The sequence below is a fragment of the Pan paniscus genome, chromosome 7 (assembly GCF_029289425.2).
Source record: "Pan paniscus chromosome 7, NHGRI_mPanPan1-v2.0_pri, whole genome shotgun sequence".
Taxonomy (NCBI): Eukaryota; Metazoa; Chordata; class Mammalia; order Primates; family Hominidae; genus Pan; species Pan paniscus.
Window position 1 is genome coordinate 102,879,752 of NC_073256.2, and position 27,598 is coordinate 102,907,349.

Genomic DNA, 27,598 nt, shown 5'->3' on the forward strand with positions numbered 1-27,598 from the left:
AAGCAACAACTGTAAATAGTCCCACATCCAAACGGAGTGGATTTAGGTTTCACTTTTCCAAGGAAAAAGCATCAAAGAATTTTTCCACATACTTTAAAACCATCCAACGTATAGAATCCATTTTTATTGACACAAATTTAGTACCAAGAAAAGACTCTTCTTCTCAATTTGTTTTATTTAACAATAAGACATGAACGTCATTCCCAGTTAACATTTTGAAAAGTTTCCTCTCTTTCGTTCTGTTTTAGCTGCAAAGTATTCTTCCCTAAGGATGAACGTACTATAATTGATTAGCCAACCTCTTCCTGATGTACAATTAAGTAGTTTCAAATCTTTTACTCCTGTAAATATTGTTTCTCACACATAAATATTGCTATAAAATAAATTAGTTGAATTAGAATTGTTGGAGTTCAAGGCCAGCCTGGCCAACATGGTGAAACCCCATCTCTACTAGAAACACAAAATTAGTTGGACATGCTGGTACATGCCTTTAATCTCAGCTGAGGCAGGAGAATCACTTCAACCTGGTAGGCAGAGGTTCTAGTGACTCGAAATCACGCCACTGCACTCCAGCCTGGGCGACGCGAGTGAAACTCTGTCTCAAAAAAACAATTTTCATGGAATTCATGTTGCTCTGATAGGAGTCCTTTTCAGTGGATGTCTCATCCTTCTCAGTGCCTCAAACTAGATCTAGTTCAGAAAGGTTATAAGAAGTTCGGACAAGTTTATTTGAGTGCAAACCAGTGGAAACCCATGCATAGTTTCTTCACCATGTGCATTTTCTATGAACCTTTTGAAGACCCCCTGTGTTGAACGTTACCCAAGTCCAGTGAGAGAAGTGAGTGCGGTCCACTTCCTGTCCTCAATTTGCCCGCAGCGGAGGAGTGCACAGAGGAGGGAAAGGCAACCCCAGAGAGATCCTGCCCTGCAGCATGCAGCAGACTGCTGGCCCAGTCCTGGCTCCATGGGGTGCTGTGTGGGCCCAAGCCAGTTGACCAACCTCCCTGAACCTTAATTGAATCCTAGGTAGCCCAATTGCAGTAGCCATTATAGGACTGCCCTGCAGGGACAGTTAATTAACTCAGGAAAAGCAACCTAGCTCCAAGGTTAGCAACCAGGAGTTCCAGTTGATTCCATTGGTGCACCCCCTGAGGCATTCCCAAGCTGGAGTCTGGTGGAAGATGAGGCTCAGTGTGATTGGATTGAAGCACCAACCTATCAAGGAGAAGTCCCACCCACTCTGCCCTGTGCGTCTATAAAGGCGACGGGTGGCGGCCGCGGCACTCATTGAAGCCGCCAGTTGGGAGAGGAGCAGAGCCAGGCCGGTGCTCCCGAAGGCAGCAAGATGTTGCGAGCCACAGCTCCCTGCTGGTTCCCACCTGGATACCCAGAAGCTAAGAAGGTGGCCGAGGAGGCGGCCCTGGAGGCAAGAAGCCGCCAGTTGGGAGCGGAGCAGAGCCAGGCCGGTGCTCCCGAAGGCAGCAAGATGTTGCGAGCCACAGCTCCCTGCTGGTTCCCACCTGGATACCCAGAAGCTAAGAAGGTGGCCGAGGAGGCGGCCCTCGAGGCTCCAGAATTCCCCCTGCCCTCTCATCAGCCTGCCCAGAGCTTCGGGCTCCGGGTGCCCCAGATGCACAACCAGGCCTCCGCATTTGTGGACATCCAGGCGGAGCCCCAGAACAGGGGTCCGGCGGTGCCCCCAGCGTGTCCCAAGGTGGTGACAGAAGCGTGCTACTTCCCTGCACAGAGGGGATCGGCCTGCTGCTTGCCAGCCGCCCCAAGGCTGACAGAGAGGCCCTCGGGAGTCCGCATCTCAGCCCCCAGGAAGAGGAAGACGATCGCCCACTCTTCCAGCCCTTGCTTGGTCACAGGTTACACAGATGCCAAGAGAACCCGGGTGGCCAGCAGCAGCCAACGCTCCAGTGGCTCCAAGGTCGGCAGACAGCCAGGGAAGACGCGCAACAGGTCAGGGATGGCATGCAAGACCACCACCACCATCAGCTCTAAGCGAATCGTCCGTCGTCCATCCTTACCGAGTTTGAAGAAACCCATTATCCTCCGAAGGTCTGGGTGCCAAGTCCCCACCGTCCTCCGCCGAGGGTATCTCCAACTGTTCGCCGAAGAGTGTCTCAAGTTCTGCGCCTCCAAGCAGGAGGCCGAGGAGAAGGCGCTGAACGAGGAGAAGGTGGCCTACGACTGCAGCCCCAACAAGAACAGGTACCTGAGCGTGGTCCTGAACACCCTCAAGAGACTGAGGGGCCTGACCCCCAGCTCCATGCCGGGCCTCAGCAGGGCCGCCCTGTACAGCCGCCTCCAGGGGTTCCTGCTCAGCCAGGACCAGCTCAAGGAGAACGGCTACCCCTTCCCGCACCCCGAGCGGCCCAGAGGCGCCGTCCTCTTCACTGGCCAGGGGAAGGGGCCCGGCGACTCCTCCTGCAGGGTCTGCTGCCGTTGTGGCACCGAGTACCTGGTGTCCTCCTCGGGCCGCTGTGTACGCGACCAGTTGTGTTACTGTCACTGGGGGCGGGTCCCCTCGAGCCAGGTGGCTAGAGGCCGGGTTAGTCAGTACACCTGCTGTGCAGCTGCTCCTGGCTCTGTGGGCTGCCAGGTGGCAAAGCAGCACGTGCGGGACGGCCGCAAGGACAGCCGCGATGGTTTCGTGGAGACTTTCAAGAAAGAATTGTCCAGAGACCCTCATCCAGTAATCTACGCCTTGGACTGTGAGATGTGCTACACCACGCATGGCCTAGAGCTGACCCGCGTCACCGTGGTGGACGCCGACATGCGAGTGGTGTACGACACCTTCGTTAAGCCCGACAACGAGATCGTGGACTACAACATCAGGTTTTCCGGAGTCACCGAGGCCGACGTCGCCAAGACGAGCATCACCTTGCCCCAAGTCCAAGCCATCCTGCTGAGCTTTTCCAGCGCCCAAACCATCCTCATCGGGCACAGCCTGGAGAGCGGTCTGCTGGCCCTGAAGCTCATCCACAGCACCGTGGTGGACACGGCCGTGCTCTTCCCGCACTACCTAGGTTTCCCCTACAAGCGCTCCCTCAGGAATCTCGCGGCCGACTACCTGGGACAGATCATCCGGGACAGCCAGGACGGCCACAACTCCAGCGAGGACGCAAACGCCTGCCTGCAGCTGGTGATGTGGAAGGTCCGACAGCGCGCCCAGATCCAGCCACGCCACCGGTCCGCCTCTCCCGCCGCCCTGGCCTGTCCTTGGCCCCAGGCCTCTTCCAAAACCGCCATCAGTCCCGAGAGCTCACCCTGTCCACCTCGCCGCAAAGCGAGAGGAACTGGAGCAGCCGGCGGCAGGAGAGGGCAAAAAGCCAAGAGTAACCCCAACCCCCCACTCCCAGTCCTCCGGAATCCCTGCAGCGGGCCGCCGTCCATGTCCCCATCGCTCTGCCCCTCCCAGACCTCTGTCCTTCCACCAATCGCCTCCCTGAGGCCCGAGCCCCAACTCCCATTCCCCCAGGTCCCTGCCACGGCCCCTCGCGCCTGTCCCCATCCCTCTGCCCCTCGCAGACCTCTGTCGCTACACCACTAGCCTCACTCAGCCCACCTGGACTTCCCTGGCCTCTGAGAACAAGGCCAGCCCCCAGGCCCACCAGCCTCCTGACAGTCTTCTCTCCTGGGCCTCTTCTCCTTCTGTGGGGCTTTCTGAACCTCCCCTACCGCACCCGATTTTTCCCCCACCCCCGGCGCAGGCGCAGAATAAATGGTTATAAGAATTTAAAAATTAAAAATAAAAAAAAATTGAAAACAACTCAGAGGCATTTGCTTCTTAATGTGCACTTACCTGTTTTTCTCTAGAGCCACCACAGTGAGATGGGTGAAGCACTTAGGCTCTGGAGTTAGATATCTGGGTTCAAATTCAAATTCCACTACTTACTAGCATTGTAATATTGGACAAATAACTTCTTTGCGCTTCTACTTTTTTATCTTTAAAGTGTGATGATAAGGTAATGGTGAGGAAGGAATGAAGCAACACATGGCAAGCCTTAAAACAATGGCACATAGTAGGTGTTCAATTAAGAGTCAAAGTGGATTCTTCCACCCAGACCAATCAATTATATTGTCTGAATCAGTCAGTCAACTTCCAACTGGGCTCCAAGAGAGAATGAACCATCATGCCTCCCTAAATCCACGTTTCTGTTTTGAATCTTCAGTGAGAGATGAGACACTAAGTAGCTAGTTTTGGTGGAATGGCTGATTTTATAAATGTGTGTGGGGGGTGTGTGTTTGTGTATGTGTACGTAACTAAATTAAACTGATATTTTGAATGCTTACATTACCATGAATTTAATTTGTGTATGTGAGCCCACACAAACATATATACACACTCACTAACTGTTCCAAAACAATGACTTAGTGAAGAACTGGATTTCCACTCTGTCAGACAAATTTCGGAAAGCACTGACGTAGGGCATTTCTGATTGATTTTACTGTTCCTGGAATTTTATTTTCCTTCATAACTTAGACTTCTTGTGGAGATTTAATAAATAAAAGTCTTTTTTAGTGTATGTTATTTCATTTTATTTTTATAATTTACTTAAATTTTAATTTTAAATTGACAAGTAAAAATTATATATGTTTATGGGGTACAACATGAGGTTTCCTATATGTATGCATTGTGGAATGACAAAATCAAGCTAATTAACACACTGATTTCCTCACATACTGATTTTATTGTTATGAGAACATGTTTTAAATCTACTCTTATAGCAAGTTTCAAGTACATAATACATAGTTATTCACTGCAGTTGCATGCTGTTCAATAGATCTCTATCACTATTCCTATCTGAAATTTTGTATCATTTGACTAACATCTCCCCAATCCCTCCCCAGCCCCTGCCTGGGGCAACCACCCGTCTGCTCTCTACAACTATGAGTTCAATGTTTTCAGATTCCATATATAAGTGAGATCATGCAGTATTGGTCTTTCTGTGCTTGCTTTTTAAAACTTTATTATGTATTTATTTATTTTATGAGACAGGGTCTCAGTCTGTCATGCAGGCTGTAGTACACTGACAGAAACACGGGTCACTCACCATGGTCTCCACCTCCCCGGGTCAAGAGATCCTCCCACTTCAGCCTCCTGAGTAGCTAGGACTACAGGCGTCCAATACCACATCTGGCTAATGTTTGTATTTTTTGTAGAGATGGGGTTTCACCATGCTGCCCAGATTGATCTCGAACTCCTGGGCTAAAGTTCTCCACCTGCCTTTGCCTCCCAAAGTACTGGGATTACAGGCATGAGCCACCATGCCTGGCCTTTGCTTTATTTCACTCACTATAACATCCTCTAGACTCATTCATGTTGCAAATGACATGATTTCTTTCTTTTCTAAGGCTGAATAGTATTCTATTGGGTATATACACCACTTTTTTTTTTTTTTTTTTTTTGAGACAGCTTTTTGCTCTTGTTGCCCAGGCTGGAGTGCAGTGGCGTGATTTCGGCTCACAACAACCTCTGCCTCCCAGGTTCAAGTGATTCTCCTGCCTCAGCTGAGATTAGAGGCATGTACCACCATGTCCCGCAAATTTTGTGTTTCTAGTAGAGATGGGGTTTCACCATGTTGGCCAGGCTGGTCTTGAACTCCTGCCTCAATTATCTGCCAGGCTTGGCCTCCCGATGTACTGGAATTACAGGTGTGAGCCACTGTGCTGGGCCACATTGTGGTTTTAATTTGCAGCACTGCAGTTTAATAAGAGACTTTACAAATTAGTTGGATTGAAAGCCTTAATAGAGAATTGGGTAAACATCATGAAAAAAATGATATACTCAGAAGAGAATAATTTTACAGCACCCAAGAGAAGTCAAACATCTGTAGTAATCATAGAAATGTAATTAAAATGTAAGTGAGGCACTATTTTTAATCACTAGGTTTTTAAAAAACACTATACCCAATTCTGACAAAAGTGTGGTATTTTGAGGCAGCATTAAATTGATAAAGTATGTATTTGAAATAGGTATTGATATATATGTATATCAATTATCATTGAAACCTTCATATCCTTTGATTGAGGAATCTCAGGGTTGTATAATTTGTATCAAGAAACTGTCCAAAAGAACCTGAATCAAATATACAAAAAACGTTATTGCTGCATTTTTTTTATTTTTTATTATACTTTAAATTCTAGGGTACGTGTGCACAACGTGCAGGCTTGTTCCATAGGTATACATGTGCCATGCTGACCTGCTGCACCCATCATCTCTTCATTTACATTAGGTATTTCTCCCAATGCTATCCCTTCCCCCGCCCTCCACCCCATGACAGGCCCCAGTGTGTGATGTTCCCCACCCTGTGTCCAAGTGTTCTCATTGTTCAATTCCCACCTATGAGGGAGAACATGGGGTGTTTGGTTTTCGTTCCTTGTGATAGTTTCTCAAAATGATGGTTTGTACCTTCATCCATGTCCCTGCAAAGGACATGAACTTATCCTTTTTTATGGCTGCATAGTATTCCATGGTGTATCTGTGCCACATTTTCCTAATGCAATCTATCATCGATGGACATTTGGGTTTGTTCCAAGTCTTTGCTTTGTGAATCATGCCACAATAAACATACGTGTGCATGTGTCTTTATAGTAGCATGATTTATAATCCTTTGGGTATATACCCAGTAATGGGATGGCTGGGTCAAACGGTATTTCTAGCTCTAGATCCTTGAGCAATCGCCACACTGTCTTCCACAATGGTTGAACTAGTTTACACTCCCACCAACCTAGGCAAACAGGGTGTGGAGTGGACAGACTTCCAGCAAACTCCAACAGATCTGCAGCTGAGGGACCTGACTGTTAGAAGGAAAACTAACAAACAGAAAAATACCATCAACATCAACAAAAGGGAGATCCACACCAAACCCCATCTGTAGGTCACCAACATCAAAGACCAAAGGCAGATAAAACCACAAAGGTGGGGAGAAACCAGAGCAGAAAAGCTGAAAATTCTAAAAACCAGAGTGCCTCTTCTCCTTCAAAGGATCGCAACTCCTCGCCAGCAACGGAAGAAAGGTGGTCAGAGAATGACGAGCTGACAGAATTAGGCTTCAGAAGGTCGGTCATAAAAGTCTTTCTACTGGCCGGGCGCGGTGGCTCACGCCTGTAATCCCAGCACTTTGGGAGGCCGAGGCGGGCGGATCACGAGGTCAGGAGATCGAGACCATCCTAGCTAACACGGTGAAACCCCGTTTCTACTAAAAATAGAAAAAAATTAGCCGGGCGTGGTGGCGGGCGCCTGTAGTCCCAGCTACTCGGGAGGCTGCGGCAGGAGAATGGCGTGAACCCAGGAGGCGGAGCTTGCAGTGAGCTGAGATCGGGCCACTGCACTCCAGCCTGGGCGAAAGAGCAAGACTCCGTCTCAAAAAAAAAAAAAAAAAAGTCTTTCTACTATGAGTCTGCAGTTATTACTTCAATCTAAACTTGTAACAAACTTTTAGAGAACACATTTTAGGCTAAGAGATGCTGTCCATGGCAGTTGTTTAAACATCTGAATAACTTTAAAATTATTTTATGGCTGGGCGCGGTGGCTGAGGCCTGTAATCTCAGCATTTTGGGAGGTAGAGACAAGTGGATCATCCAAGATCCCACCACTGCACTGTAGCCTGAGTGACAGTGTGAGACTTTGTCTCAAAAAAACAAAAACAAACAAAAATTATTTTACATGTAAAAAGCTGAACTAAGATTCCAAAGGATAAATTAATAATTCAATCATCTAAACGACCAGTTTAAAGGTAAATTAATCATGCAAATTTCCAGCTTGATGGTAATTTAATCATTCAAATGACCAATTTATTTTAGTTATGCACACACAGACATATATATAAAATATCAAACATAGACATAAAATTTCCAACAATATCAGCCAATCCAACATTTCTTTTCTGCCTTTTGTAGGTATCAAGCACAGGAGTTGGCAGGGCACACACTTTCAACTGATTCAAGCACAGTACTTCACACTCCTGTGTGTGAGCACACACATACAGACACACACACCGTAATTGTTCTAAGTGGTGAGCCTGTGATGCAAGCTGGCCAATTGGAATTTTCCCTAGGGCTTTTCAAACTAATGGTAGGAGGAAGAAGCCTCTTCTACTATTTGCTAATGGAACTTATTAGTGTATGAACTCAGAAGTGTGTCTCATTTCTTAAAAACTGGGAAGAGGGGCTCATGAAGAAGCCCACTGAGCTAATGCAGCTGACATGCAGAAAGGTGTGGAAAAGGAGCACCATTGCACTCTGGTGACCTTGAAGTTCCTGGTGATAGAGTTCTCTAAGGCCACTGCTGCATCTTTCCCTCTCAAACTGGCTCAATCAATTTCCCCTTTCTGTTTATTTTAGTTCCTGTTAAGATCTGGGAACTTTCTTCCTGTAAATACAAAGGAGTAGTACAAACGCCATCCTCGATGGCACTCGGTGTTAGAGAGAGCTCTTGCATTCACTGTTGCTGGGCTGTAGACTGACACATTCTTTTCTTTGCTTTTTTGATGGCAATTTGGTAGAACATACCAAATTTTACAACCAAAATTTACACAGGCAAAAACACTTTGACCTAGACATTCCACACTTAGGAACCTCCGCTATAGAAATATTAACACACTTGATAAAGGACATAAAAAAAAGATGTACAGTGACATGTTTTTGTACTAGCCAAAAATAGTGGAAAGCAAACTATCAATAGAGAAATGCTGAAAATAACTATGGCTCACCTACCATGGAGTGCTTTGCACATAAATAATAAGCTGTCTACATATGGAAGGAAGAGCATGACATGTTATTGGAGAAAAAAATCAAATTGCAAACGTAGAATCCAATTTTGGTGACAACAAGCTAGAATTAAATAAGTATACACGTATTGTATATATATATTTTTTTTCTTCAAAGAGAGTCTCACTCTGTCACCCAGGCTGTAGTGCAATGGCGCGATCTCGGCTCATTGCAACTTCCACCTCCTGAGTTCAAGCGATTCTCCTGTCTCAGCCTCCCGAGTAGCTGGGACTACAGGTGCCTGCCACCACGCCCAGATAATTTTTGTATTTTTAGTAGAGATGGGGTTTCACCATGTTGGCCAGGCTGGTCTGGAACTCCTGACCTCAAATGATCCACCCACCTCGGCCTCCCAAAGTGGTGGGATTACAGTCGTGAGCCACCGTGCCCAGCCTGTATATGTTTTGTATGCGCATGAGAACTCTGCAAGAATACACACAAAGTTGTTAAAGTGGTAAGGCCTAGGGGGTGTGACCAAGAGTGAGCAAAGGGAATAATTTTACTTTTAATTTAAATTTACTTCATAGATATCTGCATTGTTTGTATTCAAGTTGTATGTATTACCTTGTTAGTTTTTAAAAGCAATTTTGCAAAGAATATAGTTCTATCTACTGTCACACCTTAGAAGAGAAACTCCTCAGAAAAGGGAGAAGGGTATAAATAGGCAGAGATTGTAAGATTTGGCTTCGGCTCCAACTCTAACATGTTTTATCACTTGGAATAAATAGATCCATCTCTCTGTCTTTGTTCATCCATCTGAAGAGTGAAAGATTTGAATTATGTGGGCATTAGGTCCATATGTGGCCCACATTAGGTACACATGCCCAATTTATGAACACAGGTCTTTTTTATGTTTTATGATATATACAAACACAATTCTGAATTTAGAATGACATTTGGAATACGTATATTAAACAAAATGCATGAGCATTAGACATGTCTTAATTATAACATAGTGACCACACTTTAACCCAAAGAGATTTATTTATATTTATCTTTTTTCTCCAAATTAAAGTTGCCATTGTTGCTGCTGAAATTATTACTGTGCTACCTTTTATTACTGTGCCACCTTTTTATCACTATTTTACATAAGTAAAATCCAAGCCCATACCACCTCCACTTGCCTTATATTTTGATTCTCCCTGTATGGGTGAAGGTTGTATAGTGGAATTTCCATAAAGGAAGGAGGTTAATGGTCAAGTCCCTGATGAAGCAGGGAAGTGAACAGCACCTTTCTTTCTATTTACCGATGAGCTTCTAGATCTACCAGGAGATCCAGTCCACTGAAGGTGAAGCCCTAGTTTATGGAATTTCCTTGTTTTAATCAGGGCTAATAAGAAGGCCAGAGGCAAGCTGAATCATGTCTACAGGTCTTCCTTTGGTCTGTACCTTCTTTTCCCCTGAGGCAATGTGAATACCCTTAGGCGGAGCACATACTCTGTCCCTCTGTACCCTCAGGTTGAGCTCAGTTCTCACCTACAGCTAAACACTTCACAGGTTACTGTGTCTGTCAGGTTTCAGAGGTCCTGTGCATTTTGTAACTCCTTAGTAAGTGTTAAAACCACGTGTAGAGTAACATTAACAAAGCGGGGTCTCCACACTGGGGAGGAGATACATTGTCAGTTTCTTCATGCTTAGTCATAAGAACAAGTAAATGCAATGAACTTGGGTCTTATTCAAACACACAGTCACTTTGAAACAGATGTAACAATCATAGATCAGGTTATATAAGTCTGTAAATTCACCTTTCCACTTAACTCACTTTCCCTTTTCATGTATTGTGACTATAAAGTAAGTACTTTTCTAAATAGAACCCTGTGTTAGAACAAATATTAATTTTATCAGATAAGCAACTGTTTCTTAGAAGTCACTTACTACCTTGTATAAAGAGGTATCTCTTTGCAAGGGTGTATCACATGCTAAACAGCAAAATTTCTAGGACAGAGTCTCACCATCACAGCTAACTCAATGGCCAGGCATTTGGAGTAGTCCAGAAAGCCTGGTCGAATAGCCTAATGAATAAATAATAATGTCTGGCTAATTCTAAATTCAAACTGTGAAAGAAAAAAACAGTGACTGACACATAATTTAAACGAGTCATTTTTGTTCACAATTTGAGATTGATTGAAATTGCCAGAATGTAAACCCCACAAATGCAAAGGTTTTCCTCCCGTTTGTCTGCTGATGGATCCTAAGTGTCTGAGAATGGGAACTACCGATCCCCATCTGCACTGCCACATGCAACTTACTGGAAGTATTAACATGACTTGACTAGTCCACTGTCTTCATTAGCATAACTTTCTCACTCCAAGAGACTCTTGCCCAGGCACATAACTTGATTATTCATTATATTAGATCCAGAAAGATCTATCAACTCTTCAATAGAAAACAGAGAGGGATTATTAACTAAGGAGGATTCTTTGACTCTTTTGCCTAAAAAATCCCCACCTTGCTCTTTTCATCAATTCTAAACTGTTATATCATGATACTAGTCTAATTCTAATCTAGTCTTCTCCTTTCCCTGACATTGAAAGACCCTCTTTCAACCAGACTTTTAATTCTCAACAAATCTGACCTTGCCTATGTGATCAGAGACATAACTGCTACTTGGTAGAGCTGGCATTGTCCCTTACCAATAAACTCAGGAAACTCAGCTTGGTCTCATTCATGGGTTGTGTCAGTAATATTTTGGGAGCAAGCATTAAACATGTCGAGAACAGAATTGGGCACAGAGTAGGCACTTGATAAATACCTGATGAATGAGTGAGTGGATGCTATGTAATCAGATGTGAAGGGATTTTAAAAGCCCTATTAAATCTACATCAGAAGGGAGTCAGCCCATGTAAATGCCCACTGGTAGCACAGTTGACTCTGGGAGGAGAGACACGTTACACTATAAGTGTTAATATGCTACCGGTGACTCCATAGCTAGAATTGTCATGTTTACCATATTTTTTTAACTTAAATTACTCTTTTTGAGTTTGAGCCAAGGAGTATAAGTCAATGGTTCATGAAAGAGCAGGAGGTGAGTGTTTTTTGACCTACCCCTGTTAGAAAATGGCTGAGGTGACATGAAGGAATAATTGTTTAGACATCAATGAAAAATGTCTGTCTGCTCATTTACCTCAGATTTCCACAAGTGACATTTTGGTACCTTTTACTATTCTTTTCCAGGTAAAACACATTTTCCTGGAGGGTTTTCTAAGCTTCCGTACAGGCTTCCTTGTTTTATCTGTTAAGACAGTGAGAAGACATCTTATCTGATTTTATGCAGCTCTCATTCTCAGTGGTAATTTAACTCATAGCTGTAAGCAGCCGGCCAGTAAAACTCCCAACTGCATGTATTATTTAATAGAGGGGAAACAAAATAAGGCTAAAGCCATTTTATAATAAATAATTTAAATATGGAAAAGGTCCACTGCTCACTGACCTGGAATATCAATAGGGAGCAATATGTAAGAATTATTTCAGAAAGACTACTTTATGTGCTAAATTAGAATTTAACATTAACCTCAAAATATAAGAGCAAGCCCTTTCACTTTTCCAATATTCCAAGGTAAGACAGTCAGACAGGTCTGTTTCAGGTTTTGGGTATTTTTTGTTTTTCTTTTTTCTTTGGAGATGGAGTGTCACTCCTGTCAACCAGGCTGGAGTGCAATGGTGCGATCTCGGCTCACTGCAACCTCCATCTCCTGGCTTCAAGCTATTCTCCTGCCTCAGCCTCCCAAATAGCTGGGACTACAGGTGCCGGCCACCATGCCCAGCTAATTTTTGAATTTTAATAGAGACAGAGTTTCACCACGTTGGCCAGGCTGGTGTAAAACTCCTGACCTCAGCTGATCTGCCTGCCTCGGCCTCCCAAAGTGCTGGGATTACAGGCGTGAGCCACTGCGTCCAGCCTTTTTTGTTTTTCTTTTAGATTTTACTGGCAGAATATATAAAGCTCAAAGAGTTTAATTCAAATAATCCAGATTTCTGTATTGCATTCATTCTCCCAAACCATTCAGACTGAAAAACAAAATAATAGCTGTGAAACAATTGTCTTTTTCTTTCCTTCAAAGGAACTTCGCTTTGGCATTTATGAGGATTCTGAAAAACATCTTAAATATAAGAAAAATGTTTGGGAGGTGGTGACACAAAGGAGATGACTTTAGGCCAAGACAGTTCACTGAAGCTCTTGAAAATTGTATTGTTTTCTGGGCAGTAGGCAGGGTCACTGATCGGTTACAACTTCATTACTATATTGGTAAAAGACCTTTGTTGTCTCTGAAAGAGTCTGCATTTGGGACATTGTCACAAAGCAAGATAGACAAATTTCCAAGAGGCCAAGCCTCAAGGGAGACTGCAGAAGCTGCTCCTGCTTCCCAGCCTCCAGAGAAACCCAAGAAGCAAGTGATGATGCTAGACCTTATAAAAAATTAGATCTAAATAATCTCATCTGTACTTGCTCAAACAGTACTGTTTGAAAAATAAATCTCTGGCGTGAGTTCTAAATCTAGCATATGTTTCAGCAATTGATTTATCTTTCTTTTTCATTCCATTTTTTCTCAGTCTCCATAACCAAATGTCCCTTTTTTCTATTCCTATGTTTATAAAGCTACCTCTTAAAAAACTTCTTTTACTACTTTCTTTCTTGTTCTCTTGTTATGTTAAACTTTCTTTCTTTTTTTTGCTACGGAGTCTCGCTCTATCGCCCTAGGCTGGAGTGCAGTGGCTTGATCTCGGCTCCTTGCAACCTCCGCCTCCCAGGTTTAAGCGATTCTCCTGCCTCAACCTGCCGAGTATCTGAGATTACAGGCAGGCACCACCACGCCCAGCTAATTTTTCTGTATTTTTAGTAGAGACGGGGTTTTGCCACATTGCCCAGGATGGTCTTAAACTCCTGACCTCAGGTGATTCACCTGCCTCGGCCTTCTAACGTGCTAGGATTATAGGCGTGAGTCACCGCACCTGGCCATACATTCTTGTGAATTTTTCTAACTTCTATTGCTAATTAACACGGAGGTGCCCGTGGGAGTTTTTTTTGTTTGTTTGTTTTGTTTTTTTTGGACGTAGTTTCACTTTTGTTGCTCTGGCTAGAGTGCAGTGGGGTGATCTCGGCTCACCGCAACCTGTCTCCCTGATTCAAGCGATTCTCCTGCCTCAGCCTTCCGAGTAGCTGGCATTACAGGATGTGCCACGATGCTCGGCTAATTTTGTATTTTTAGTAGAGATGGGGTTTCTCCATGTTGATCAGGCTGGTCTCCGACCCTCGACCTCAGGTGATCCACCCGCCTCAGCCTCCCAAAGTGCTGGGATTACAGGCATGAGCCACCACACCTGGCCCTAAACTTTCTGTTTTTCTGTTTATTCAGTCTTTTCCATTCTCTCCCTCTCTCTGCCTTTAGCTCCCATATCCTATGACATAATAAAAATGGCGAATGTGTCTGTATTGCTAATTAGCTGTTGAAATTGTACTTGGCATTAACTAACCTAGCCTTATTTAATCTGCATAGCAACAGCATGCAGGAACTATTTACAAGCCTAATTTATAGTTCACAGTTTGAGGGCAGTCAAGTGACCTGCCCAAGATTGAACAGAGGCTGGTGAAACAATGATAACTCAGATGTGCCTGACAGCAACTCCTAACCATGATGCTAAACTGCAGACTTCACAGTTACTTTTGCCTCTGAGACTTCCTGCATAAAGCATGGCAGATAGAACCCACATCTTAAAAAATATTTTATACAAATCATTACTGTAATTATAACTTGGAAGAAAACTACAGAGGACAAGCAAACACTTTCAGTAAACTTTGTGGCTGCAAGAAAATTAAGCCCACAGATCATAGTTGCAAAACAAAACAACATTATTAAATTATTACTGCTTTGGAACTGCCTGTTTGTGGCAAAAGATTAAGCTGCCTCAAAATTTCCCATGGCAGTCTCACAGCTGTTACCATTTAAATATCCTTAGAATTTACAAGAGTTTGATACGAGAACAGTGAAACCTCAAACTTGGTTTCTATTACCGTTAAAGAAAAATCTACCAAAAGAAGCAAATTATTCTATCCCATTACCATGTTGAAGCACAAAAAGGCCACATGTCACCTTGAAAAGCTGATTTCAAACAGAATTGACTGACTAGCTCTCTGCTTTCATTTTTAAGCATCTAGAGAGTACAACCAGAATGGATATTTCTTTTCTGTCCAGAAGGACAATTTTTTGCTAGTTGGCAGGTTACAGTTGGCCTTTAATATGTGAGAATGAGAGATGAAGAAGAGAAGAAATATGCCATTATCCCTATAGGATGTATTTTAAAGTGGAAGGAAGGAAAGAAAGAAGAAAGGAAGGAAGGAAGGCAGACTGGAGGCAGGCAGGCAGGAAGGAAGGAAGGAAGGGAGGGAGGGAGGGAGGAAGGCAGGAAGGGAGGGAGGGAGGCAAAGAGGGAGGGAGGGAGGAAGGGCAGGGAGGGAGAAAAAAAACAGGAAAGACCTAAATAGCACTAGATAGTGAAGGAATAGAGCAATGGGACATTTGTAGAAGACATTTTGTGAAGAAAATGCAGATTCTAGGTTGAACAATTCTCTAAAGAGACCTACAAAATATGACAAATATCCTTAAGTTGTATACTCTGTTTACAACTAGAAAATAGTAACATGTCTCTATTTATAGATCTTATAAGGTCTAGCTAAAAGGGACAATGGTAAGATGAGAGTCACAATAAGATTGATGGAATTACAATTTAATGAATGAATGTTTCATAATGATCACAATGTTTTGTTATTTTATTTCTACTATATTTACAAGGGATTGTAAGACAGAAAGATAATTGTGAGAATCTCTGGAATATTTATATTTAAAAGTTCACCTTCAGATAAAAATTTGGAGAAGGAATAAATACTCCATTAGGTATTCCCGCTTTGTCACTAACGGACTGTGACCTTAGGAAAGACATTCAACACTTCTGGGTCCCTTTTCAACCACCATGACCCTGTGCTACAAACCCCGCTTTTTTTTTTTTTTTTTTTTTTTTGAGATGGGGTCCTCTGTCACCCCAGGCTGCAGTGGCACCATCTTGGCCCACTGCAACCTCCACCTACCAGGCTCAAGCCATCTTCCCACCTGAGCCTCTGGAGTAGCTGGGACCACAGGTGCGCAATACCATGCCTGGCTATTTTTTTGCATTTTTAGTAGAGACAGGGTCACACTATATTGCCCAGGCTAGTCTCAAACTCCTGAGCTCAAGTGATCTGCCTGCCTCCGCCTCCCAGAGTTCTGGGATTGCAGGTAAACCACCAGGCCCAGCCTACAATCCCCACTTTTCACCAGGTAGGATGCTCAGTGCTCACATCAGCATCACAGAGTCGTCTCCTGGAGAAGGCTCATGCATCCAGCTTAACCACAGCCTCCCAGCTGGGCTCTACCTTCAGGCTGAAAGAATAGACAGTGTGGCTAATTTTAGTGGCTAAAAACATTGCCATTTTCTTCATAGACAATCTTCTATATCAATTCTCAAACTTGTTGGTTTTAGAAACTTGTTTACTAAAAAAATTACTAAGAATCCCACAGATTTTTATTTATGTGGGTTATAGTTGTCAAGATTTATCTTACTGGAAATTACTCTGAGAAAAACTGAAAATACATATTTACTTGTTTACTTAAAAACAATAACAAACCATTACATATATAATGTATCTTTATGAAAAATAAATATATGTTATAAATAAAAAACAATCTAGTAAGAAAATGTAAAGGAAATTTTGACAAATTCTTTAATGTCCAGCTGAATAGGTCTGTTGCAACATCACATATATAGCCTTTGGAAAACTCCACTGTAAATTCAAGAAAGAATGAGAGTGAAAAAATAATGCAACTTCTTAGTATCGTTACAAAAATGCTTTAGACCTGCCGGAGCTTTTGAAAGAGTTTCAGAAAACCCAAGGAATTCCAGACTCCACCTTATAACTGCTGTTCTGTATGATGCAGTTAGTCTAAATTGTAAGGAGATTTTATATATAATTATAAAGGGTTATATAGTTATATCCATTATGAAAATAGCTTAGTAAACATTTTTTGTAACTGATCCTGAGAATAATAATAAAACAATATTTAATACTTATAGAGTACTCCCTTATATCAAACTCTGTAGGAAGAGCTTTACAAATGTTATTTAACTTAATCCTCAAAAGATTGTGCCATTAATGAATTACTGTACCATTTAACACGTGAAGAGACCGGGCCTTGCAAAGTGTAAGTAACTTGCCCAAGGTCACGTCATTAGCAGACTTGATACTTAGCCTTTGAGCTTAGGTAGTCTGACTTCAGGCCACACAAGATCCTAATGAAGACAACTTATTGTCTCTTCAGAAAAGGTTGCTCAGCACTGAAAATAATTATCTCACTTAATCCTTGCAAAAACTCTGTGAGAATCACTTTATAATCCTGTTTTTACTGATGGGCAAATAGAGCCAAGCTGCACAGTTGGCTTCCAGTAGGAACAGATGTTGTTGGCCTGTACACATCCTATGCCACTAGTCTTTGGTCTCCAACGTGGATTGGTCTAACCTAGAGAATGTTCAAGGCAGGCCCCAGGTTGTGGGGAGAAAACAGCACTTATTTTTATCTTTATCTTAGAAATGAGAACGAAATTGGCTTTAAAAGTATCTAATACATAGATTGATGCTTGTCCTTCATTGGACTGTTCAGTGAGCACTTAAGATGTGAGAAGCGTCCTGAGGACAGAGAGGGTGGCTCTTGACAGAGGGTCGTTACTCTAATGGCAGATGATGAGTGTCCAGTCAGGGAGCTTTATGGATTTACTATTTTTTGTTTTAGATAAAATAATACTTATAGAATGGGCATGTGGTTTAAAAAGATTTCTGATAAAAAACAGAACAAAATAAAAATCAGAATGAAGCAAATACTACTAATTCAGATTCAAATAAGAAAGAAAACGGTAGACTTGACCCTTTCCTTAAACTTATTGCCATCTTTTTATCAGCAATACTACAGGATTTTTTCAAAAGTCAGTTTAACCAGTACTAGAAATGAATTGGCCCAAATATTTGAAATGATCAAGAGACTACCTGGACTTTGGATTTTCATCCACCATAATTAGTTACGAATCTCAGGAAGTAAATGTTGTGCAAATGAAAACATGAAACCATCATGATTAGGAAGACATTATAATGTATCATCTATCTCATCTTTAAATTTTTTTGAAATTTCTTTTCTTGATGTACATTTATAATATAGACAGTATACTGGTAGGATAGTAGAGGAATATAATTTATTAGTAATATATATATGTATTCATTAAGTTCCTATTCATCATGCCTGTAATTCCAGCACTTTGGGAGGCCAAGGCGGGCGGAACACGAGGTCAGGAGATCAAGACCATCCTGGCTAACCCGGTGAAACCCTGTCTCTACTAAAAACAAAAAATAAATTAAAAAAAAAAAATAACCGGGTGTGGTGGTGGGCGCCTGTAGTCCCAGCTACTCTGGAGGCTGAGGCAGGAGAATGGCATGAATCCGGGAGGCGGAGCTTGCAGTGAGCCAAGATCCTGCCACTGCACTCCAGCCTGGGCGACTGAGCAAGACTTTGTCTCAAAAAAAAAAAAAAAGAAAAGAAAAAGTTCCTATTCATAGAAGACCTTGATGAAAATGTTTTGGCAAATCCGGCCCTATGTTAAATTAAATGGTACCTAGCTCCATAATGAAGCTCCAGATTCTTTCCAGCTCTAATATTCTGTGATTCTGATTTTTTTGTCAAAGGTCTGAAGGGTGGAAGGAAGAAACCAAAATTCTATTTCACATTATTTGTTATCGTAACACAAGGAAATATGGGAAATTATTTTCTGTTGAGAGCCAATATACTAATAGAGCATTACTTGTCCAACAGTTAAGTGCCTCCCTCATATAATGCACGTTTACTGATTGTTAAATGACTTCCTAGCACTTTTAATAGAATGTATTTGCTGTATTCTAAGTGCCTACTATCCCATTTCTCATTTTGTGCTTGTTAAGAACACTCTAAATTACCCATAGAAACCATCCTTCCCCAATATTTCAGTCCTAAGGCTTGGGGAAAGGCATGTTTTTTATGCCTAAGTCAAGTGGCACCTAAGAACATAACTCAACTCAGGTCAATGAGGAGACTGAAATGCTACTGCCTTTGTATGTGGGTGGATAGAGGGCTGCAGCTGCTGTCAGATGTCTTCTTGCTGCATGGATTCTTAAGATTGAAGCCTGGAGAGAAAAGCAGGGCAAGGGGATGGAAAAAGATCCCAACCAATGCAGCTTCTACAAAATTATTACTTTGTGACTTTTTAATTCTGTGTTACTTAAGCTTACCAACATGTTCTCAAGGCTGCTCTTCATAAATGATCCAAAACTGACTAACGTTAAAATCTTTAAGAAAGTATTAATAAAGTATTTTCTTCCCTGAGGTTCAGGCTTTTATTCCCAGTAGGAATACATTTCTGGCAAGATGTTTCTGGGACATAAAATCTTCAGACTGGTCTTTTATGGAGACGGGAGTTTCTGTGTGATTTTCTTGGATTTCTTTTTTGTCACTCACATGGACGGCAACTATATAAACTGTTGCATTCTTCTCTAAGGGTAAAGAAAGCGTAAGAAAAATATATTGCAAACCAAATCTAAACTGAAAAATAGCAAGCAAGTTAAGTAACAAGCAGAACCATAGAAAAACCAAGCATAGTCTTTTATATTTTCAGATGGTCAATTCCATTAACTAGAACTTTCTACTAATCAGCACATTCACAGAACAAAGTGCAGTCATTGTCACTTTATCTAATGATAACTCTGAGCCATCACTGCAAGCCCCCTCCGTGTGTCGGGCTTACTTGGGCTCTGATGGCTTTGGTTTAAACCTTTCTGACTTACATTTCAATCTCCCCAACAATATACTCATACAAAGTAGGAATCTGCTCTTTGATCTTTCTCAGCATAGTCATAGGGGGAAAAAAATACAATGAACAAAAGGAACAAAGTAGACAGATGAAGTTGATGAGTGTAAAGAAATGGCACAAACTCTTGGGTACATGCAACCTATTTAGACACAGCCTAGACAATAACCATGATTTCCCCTGGAGTACAAAAATACACAAAGAATTACCAGGGGCTGGTAGAAGAGGTATGAAGCAAGCTGTGAAAATAGCATAGTTACTTGGCGGGGGGCTGTTGTGATTTGCATTGTTAATTAAGCATATTGTCTGTTCTTATGAAGCAAGAGCTGGATTCACTGTTATTAGCACAGTTGAACAATCTTTTAGGAAACTTAGAATAAATGAAATGTAGCTAAGTCATTAATGATCAAAACAAAAATGTCCCACTAAGAAAATGCTTATTTTCTTCAGAGGGGTTTCCCCTTCTTTGCCAATATTTGTTATTCCAATCAGGTAATTAAGTGCTTATAGTCTACCCAGTAAATATATTTGGTTAACTATCAATTAGGTGATAATTTCCCTGAAGCGCCACACAAAGGAGTCTGTCTTATACTCTCATTAAGCATAGGCCCATCAGCCCTGACCACTGTATGTTGTAATTATTTGTTACATGTCTCATTTTCTCCCTCCTATGAGACTATGAGCACTTTGAGGGTATGCATTTTTTTTCATTATAAGAAGGGCTAATATTTACTGAGTGATACTTATATGACCGATTCTATTTTAAGTGTACGATCAGTTATTGGAGTTAAAACTCACAAAACTTTATGACATGGGAACTATTAGTATTCTCATTTTAGGGAGGAGGAAATTTAAACTCAGAGGCATTAATTTGCTTGAGTTCACAAAGGAAGTTAGGAAGTGGTAGACCTATAATGTGCATCCAGGCAATTTTACCCCAGGGTTCTTGCTCTCAATCATTAAGATGTTCCCACTTTGAAGACTCTGTTGATTACAGCCAAGAATCTTGTAAAAGCTAATGTTCATCATATGCTTTCTGTGTTTTGGGAATGTATACCAAGCCTTTTATGTATTTATTTATTTATTGAGACAGAGTTTCTCTCTTGTTGCCCAGGCAGGAGTGCAACGGCACGATCTTGGCTCACTGCAACCTCCACCTCCCAGATTTAAGCGATTCTCCTGTCTCAGCCTCCTGAGTAGCTGGGATTACAAGCACATGCCACCACACCTGGCTAATTTTTGTATTTTTAGTAGAGATGGGTTTTCATCACATTGGTCAGGCTGGTCTCAAACTCCTGACCTCAGGTGGTCCACCCACCTCGGCCTCCCAAAGTGCTGGGATTACAGACACGAGTCACCGTGCCCGATCTACCAAGCCTTTTTTATCTGTTTAACTTATTTTTTATTTGTTTACCAAGACTTTTATATCTATTAACTTATTTTTTACAGTGCTCTGAGGCAAATAGTAATATGATAGCTATATTATAGATAAGAAAATAAGCAGATAAATATTAATTGATGCTCAAATTTACATAAAAATGGACAAAGTCAGGATTAAAGTCCTGGCAGTCTGGTTTCGGAGTTCCCAGCCACTTACTATTGCTGGATGCTAGGATCCAAAACAAGTTGGTCCTATCTGAAGACACCAGGAGTATAAAGAGTTCCTGGAATATTTGGAGCAGCTATACGCATTGAGCTCTTCCTGTGTAACTGGACCTGTGTAGTTCTCATGTTTTAAGTTATCACACTTTGTCTTAACTGTACCCTGATGAGAGAAATCATAGCACCTGCATTTATAGTTGAGGCTTAGCTGGACTTGAGAGTTGAACACTATTCAGCTGAGTTTCCTAGCAAATAAGTAAAAAAGAGATTTTAATTGCCTAATCAAAGGAAGTGCAACTGAAAAGATACATTTTTTTTTTGCCTTAGATTCAAGAAATATGTCTCTAAAATAAATATGTTTTCTAAGTTTTCTTTTTCATTACTTGCTGGGCTTGGGGATAGTTCAGAGATGGGTAACAGTCCAATTTCTAGCCATTTTATAACCCCATTTAAAAACTTTCAGTTATTCCCTTGTTTTTACTAAGTTAAGAGCAAACTCCTCAGTCTTTCATGAAGACAGTCCAGTCTGGCCCAAACCACCTTCCCTTGTTTGCCGCCTGTGTTTTATTTTCTTTGTGATGATCTTATACTGCAGTCAAACAGGGAGATTCGTACCCTCAGGGTTTCATCTACCTAGAACATTGAGTTGAAACTCAACTCTCAACTGGTTTTATCATTCCAACTCCAAGGCTTCCAAGTTTCCTCTCCTTATGCATTTTCTTTTCCTTCTTTTTTTTTTTTTTTTTTTTTTTTTTTGAGACAAGGCCTTGCTCTGTGTGTCACCCAGGCTGGAGTGCAGTAGGTGGCATGAGCACTGCTCATTGCTGCCTTGACCTCACAGGCTCAAACAATCCTCAAACCTCAGCCTCTCTAATAGCTGGGACTACAGGAGTGCACCACCACTGCTGGCTAATTTTTAAATTTTTTGTAAAAATGAGGTCTCTCTATGTTTCCCAGGCTACTCTTGAACTCCTGGGCTCAAGTGATTTTCCCTCCTTAGCCTCCCAAAGTGCTGGGATTGCAGGCATGAGCCATTATGCTCAGCCTCTTCAAGGATCTTGGGCAGTTCAATAATTTTGTCTTCTGCTACTATTCTTCTAAAGTAGTATACTGTCTTATTGTTTGTTCTCATTCATTCATTCAAAAATTACTCGTAAACATCAGCCATATAACCAGGATATGTGCCAAGCACTGGAGATTAAAAAGTGAACAACGCACATGGCCCCTGCCCTCTTGGAGCTTATAGGATGTCAGTGTCCAGTAACTGAGCTGACAGACATTTGAGTGACGTGTCTTGCCCCACACTCAAGAGTGTTACTTAGATTTAATGCTCAAATTCAAGCCTTGCTTGCTTATATTTCAATAAGTGGAAATAAGGAGAAAACTGTCTTTACCTCCCCAGCATCTAGCACAGTGCCTGGCACACTGTAGACACTCAATTATGTTTGCTGAGGAAATGAGTGGATAGGTAGGAAGGGACAGAGGATCAGAAGGGAGGAAAGGAGGGAGAAAGGGAAGGATGGAGGGGAAACATAAGACAGACTGAAAGGAAAAAGAAAGATGATAATAAAGACAGGCCCTGGAACATTCTGGGTAGGTGAAAACCTGAAGGTAGGAATCTCCCAGTTTCACTGAAGTATAAGATCAAGCCAAAGAAAATAAAACACAGGAGGCAAACATGGGAAGGAAGTTTGGGCCAGATCGTGTCTTAATGAAAGACTAAGGAGCTTGTTTTTAACTTAGCAGAAACCGGGGAACAACTGAAAGATTTTGTTTGTTTGTTTGTTTTTGAGACAGAGTTTTGCTCTTCCTGCCCAGGCTGGAGTGCAATGGCACGATCTTGGCTCACTGCAACCTCCGCCTCCTGGGTTCAAGTGATTCTCCTGCCTCAGACTCCCGAGTAGCAGGGATTACAGGCATGCGCCACCACACCTGACTAATTTTGTATTTTTAGTAGAGATGGGGTTTCTCCATGTTTGTCAGGCTGGTCTTGAACTCCTGACCTCAGGTGATCTGCCCGCCTTGGCCTCCCAAAGTGCTGGGATTACAGGTATGAGCCACTTCACCCAGCCTACTGAAAGTTTTTAAATGGAGTTATAAAGTGACTAGAACTTTGCATTGGGAAAATTAATCTCAAATTCCATGAGGAGAGAAATCTGTTTTATCAGTGATGCATCCCAAACACTTAGCACAGTGTCTGTCATATAGTAGGCACTCCATACATTTTTTGTCAAATAAATAGAAGACACACATGTTCTAGAAAATAGCCAGGGAATTAGAAGGATTCACAATTTATCCTACAAACATGTTTTTATGAAATCTTTGCATAGACATAGTATTAATTTTACTTCCATACTTCTGCATTGGGTAGGTAAAATAATCATAGTCTTTCTTCATTCAAAAACAGCACCTAGAAATATATATATGTATATATATACATATACAAAAATATCTATCATATATAAATATATATATAATGCTTAGGAATGAAACAATGGAAACATTTATTTAAGAGATATAATTATGTTTAATTTACATCATCCTGAAAGATTCTGACCCTGCTTAGAAATTTGCTATCTGAAGTTTTAGAAAGATCCCTGTAAAACAAAACATTTCTCAACTTAAAGGGCAGAGTTTATTTTTTAGAAATAACTCTTTTGCAACCTTGGAATAGGATCTAATGGATTCACACAAAGAAACGGATGCAAGTGCCAACAGACCTTGTGATACAGTTTGTATATTTGTCTCCGCCCTGATCTTATGTTGAAAAGTAATCCCCAATGCTGGAGGTGGAGACTGGTGGGAGGTTTTTGGATGATGGGGGTGGATCCCTCATGAATGAATGGTTTGGGCCATTTCCTTGGTGATAAGTGAGCTCTTCCCCTGAGTTCACATGATATCTGGTTGTTTAAAAGTGTGTAGCACTCCCCGCCTCCCCACCAGCACCACTATGTCTCTCTTGCTCTTGGTTTCACCGTGTGAACTGCCTGCTCTTGCTTCACCTTCTGCCATAGTTAAAGCTTCCTGAGGCCGCCCCAGAAGCAGATGACACAGTGCTTCCTATAAAGCCTGCATAACCATGAGCCAACTCAACCTCTTTTCTTATAAATTACCCAGTCTTAGGTGTTTCTTTATAGCAATGCAAGAATGGCCTAATGCACATTGACTCTTGGTTTATTTCAACCCTTTTATCATGTTCTTGATCATTTTTCTGTGATTTTATTCCATGTAACTTTTGGACAAATATTCATGTTCTAATATAGAGACTTTTATTAGCTGAGCTACTTAAATGATTCTTAGCTTTTTTTTTCCCCTTACTTCTATCAAGCATGCCAAGTGATATTCAAATTTGAGACATTCTCATGGGAATATCTACGGTTATATACAACCCACAAAGTACACCTTATGATGTCATTCTTTTCTTCTCTTTCAGAAAAGCATGTATTAATGGAATTTGGTGAGAATAACATTGTAGGAATAAACTTGAATAAGCTCTAATTATTAAAATGTCATTTAAAATTTTGGTAATTTTTTATTAGTAACAAATTACGACACACTGATATGAGGAAAATGTGGTTGTGAACCTTAAATTACATAAAATTTAAAATACCTGAAAATTTTAAAACTCAAATATGAAAATGGTATCACAATGTTTTCAATGTTATCAGTCTTTTCAAAAATTATTTTTAAGACTTTGTTAACTTGTCCGTTTACTATTTCATTGATTTATACCTTCATCTTTCTTGTTTCTATTTTCTTACTTATTTTGACTTTAATTTGTTCTTGACTTTTTTATGATTCTTAAGATGGAAGCATAGATTACTGATTTTAGAATTTTTTCCCTAATATAAGCATTTAAAGCTATAAATGTCCCCTAACCACTGCTTTAGCTGTATCTCACATGTTTCTGATATGCTTTATTTTCATCATCACTTAGTTCAAAATATTTTCTAACTTTATTGTGATTTCTTGTTAGACCCATAGATTATTTGATTTCCATATATTTGGTATTTTTCAAGTATCTTTTTGTTATTAATTTATAATTTAATTCTGTTATGGTAAAATAATATACTGTGTATAATTTTCATATTTTAATGTTATTGGTATTTGTTTTATGCCTTAATATATTACCTTCTTAGTGATTGTTTCACATGCCCTTGAATAGGATGGGTATTCTGTATTGTTGAGCATATTTTCTACAAATGTTATTGAGTCAAATTGATTGACAGTGTTGCTCAAATCTTTCTTTTTTTTAATTATACTTTAAGTTCTAGGGTACATGTGCACAACTTGCAGGTTTGTTACATATGTATACACGTGCCATGTTGGTGTGCTGCACCCATTAACTCGTCATTTATATTAGGTATGTCTCCTAATGCTTTCCCTTCCCCTGCCCCCCACCCCACAACAGGCCCTGGTGTGTGATGTTCCCCTTCCTGTGTCCATGTGTTCTCATTGTTCAATTCCCACCTATGAGTGAGAACATGTGGTGTTTGGTTTTTTGTCCTCGTGGTAGTTTGCTAAGGATAATGGTTTCCAGCTTCATCCATGTCCCTACAAAGGACATGAACTTATCATTTTTTAAGGCTGCATAGCATTCCATGGTGTATATGTGCCACATTTTCTTAATCCAGTCTATCATTGATGGACATTTGGGTTGGTTCCAAGTCTTTGCTATTGTGAATAGTGACGCAATAAACCTACGTGTGCATGTGTCTTTCTAGCAGCATGATTTATAATCCTTTGGGTATATACCCAGTAATGGGATGGCTGGGTCAAATGGTATTTCTAGTTCTAGATCCTTGAGGAATCGCCAGACTGTCTTCCACAATGGTTGAACTAGTTTACAGTCCCACCAACAGTGTAAAAGTGTTCCTATTTCTCCACATCCTCTCCAGCACCTGTTGTTTCCTGACTTTTTAATGATCCCCATTCTAACTGGTGTGAGATGGTATCTCATTGTGGTTTTGATTTGCATTTCTCTGATGGCCAGTGATGATGAATGTTGCTCAAATCTTTCATACCCTTACCCGTTTTTGGTCACCATTTTCTATTAATTATTGAAAAAGTAAGGTTGAAAAGTAAATTTTTCCACTGTAATTGTGAATTTGTCTATCTCTGTCTTCCATTTTGTAAGCTTTTGCTTCATATATTTTGAAATACTTTTAAGAAAAATCTTCAGTCTGAAAGAAAATGAAACCATTTACACACCCAGATCTATACAACAGAATGAATAATGCAAGAAATGGTAAATATGCAGGCAATATAGATTTTTTCCTATGTCTTAATTAATTTAAAATATAATTGATTATTTATAGTGAAGATAATAACAATGTATTGTGAGATTTATTACAGAATGGAAGCAAATATCACAAAATATGAGAAACGGTAAGTGGAAATATATGGTTGTAAAGTTCTTACATTTAATATTAAATCATATAGTACCAATATATAATAGACCATAATACATAAAGGATACATTTTATAATTCCTAGTGTAAACACATAAAAGAAAAACTGAAAAGCCAATAAATGAACTAAAATAGAAGTGTAAAAAATAATCCCAAAAAGGAAAGAAAAAAAAAATAAATGAAAACAGATGGAACAAATAGAAAACAAATTGCAAGACCATAGCCTTAACCCTAATTGTGCCAATAATACTAAACTCTCTAATCAAAAGGTAGAAATTGTCACACTACATTAAAAACCAAGACCCAATCCCATGCTGTTTACAAAAGATATATATTGACAGCTTAAAAGCAAAATAATAGCAAATGTATATATTATGTAAACACCAATTAAAAGAAGGCTGAGTGGCTGTAATATCTAACAAACTAGACTTCAAGATTAGGAGTATTGCCACAGATGAAAGGAAACATTTACTAACAATAACACAAAAATCTGGCAATGTCCACCCACATCTCGGTAGATTTTTCAACGGCCATTAATACTGATGGCTATTGACATACTGATAGAATGTCTTAATATGGACTACAAGCACTTACATGGTTTTACCTCTACTTCTCTCTTCACCTTTATCTGGCCATCTTTCTATTAACTCCTCCTCCTTCAGCTCCCATTTCATGCTTCCCTTCTTCTGAGGGTCTTCTCTGTCATCCTGTTGAGTTAAATTCCTTCCTTACACAGACCCATTACCACTGTTAATACCTATTTCTCCTTTGTAAAACACTTTTTCAATGATCAAGGCTGTTTGATTTAGGTCTATCGCTACATAAATGAAAGTAGAGACCAGGTTTATTTTCCCCTTCATAATGCCAAGTACAATGAAAGCACACAACATATAC

At 40.8% G+C, this 27,598-nt stretch overlaps 1 protein-coding gene across 1 annotated transcript; it reads left to right on the forward strand.

Annotated features, from left to right (window-relative positions):
* Window positions 1-1,816: 1,816 nt before the first annotated feature.
* On the forward strand, window positions 1,817-4,240 carry LOC129398522 (exonuclease GOR-like; the record flags this gene model as incomplete). The annotated part of the gene is made up of 1 exon (XM_055116204.2): window positions 1,817-4,240. A coding segment is annotated over one exon (1,743 nt), but the record flags the coding sequence as incomplete, so codon positions are not given.
* Window positions 4,241-27,598: the final 23,358 nt, after the last annotated feature.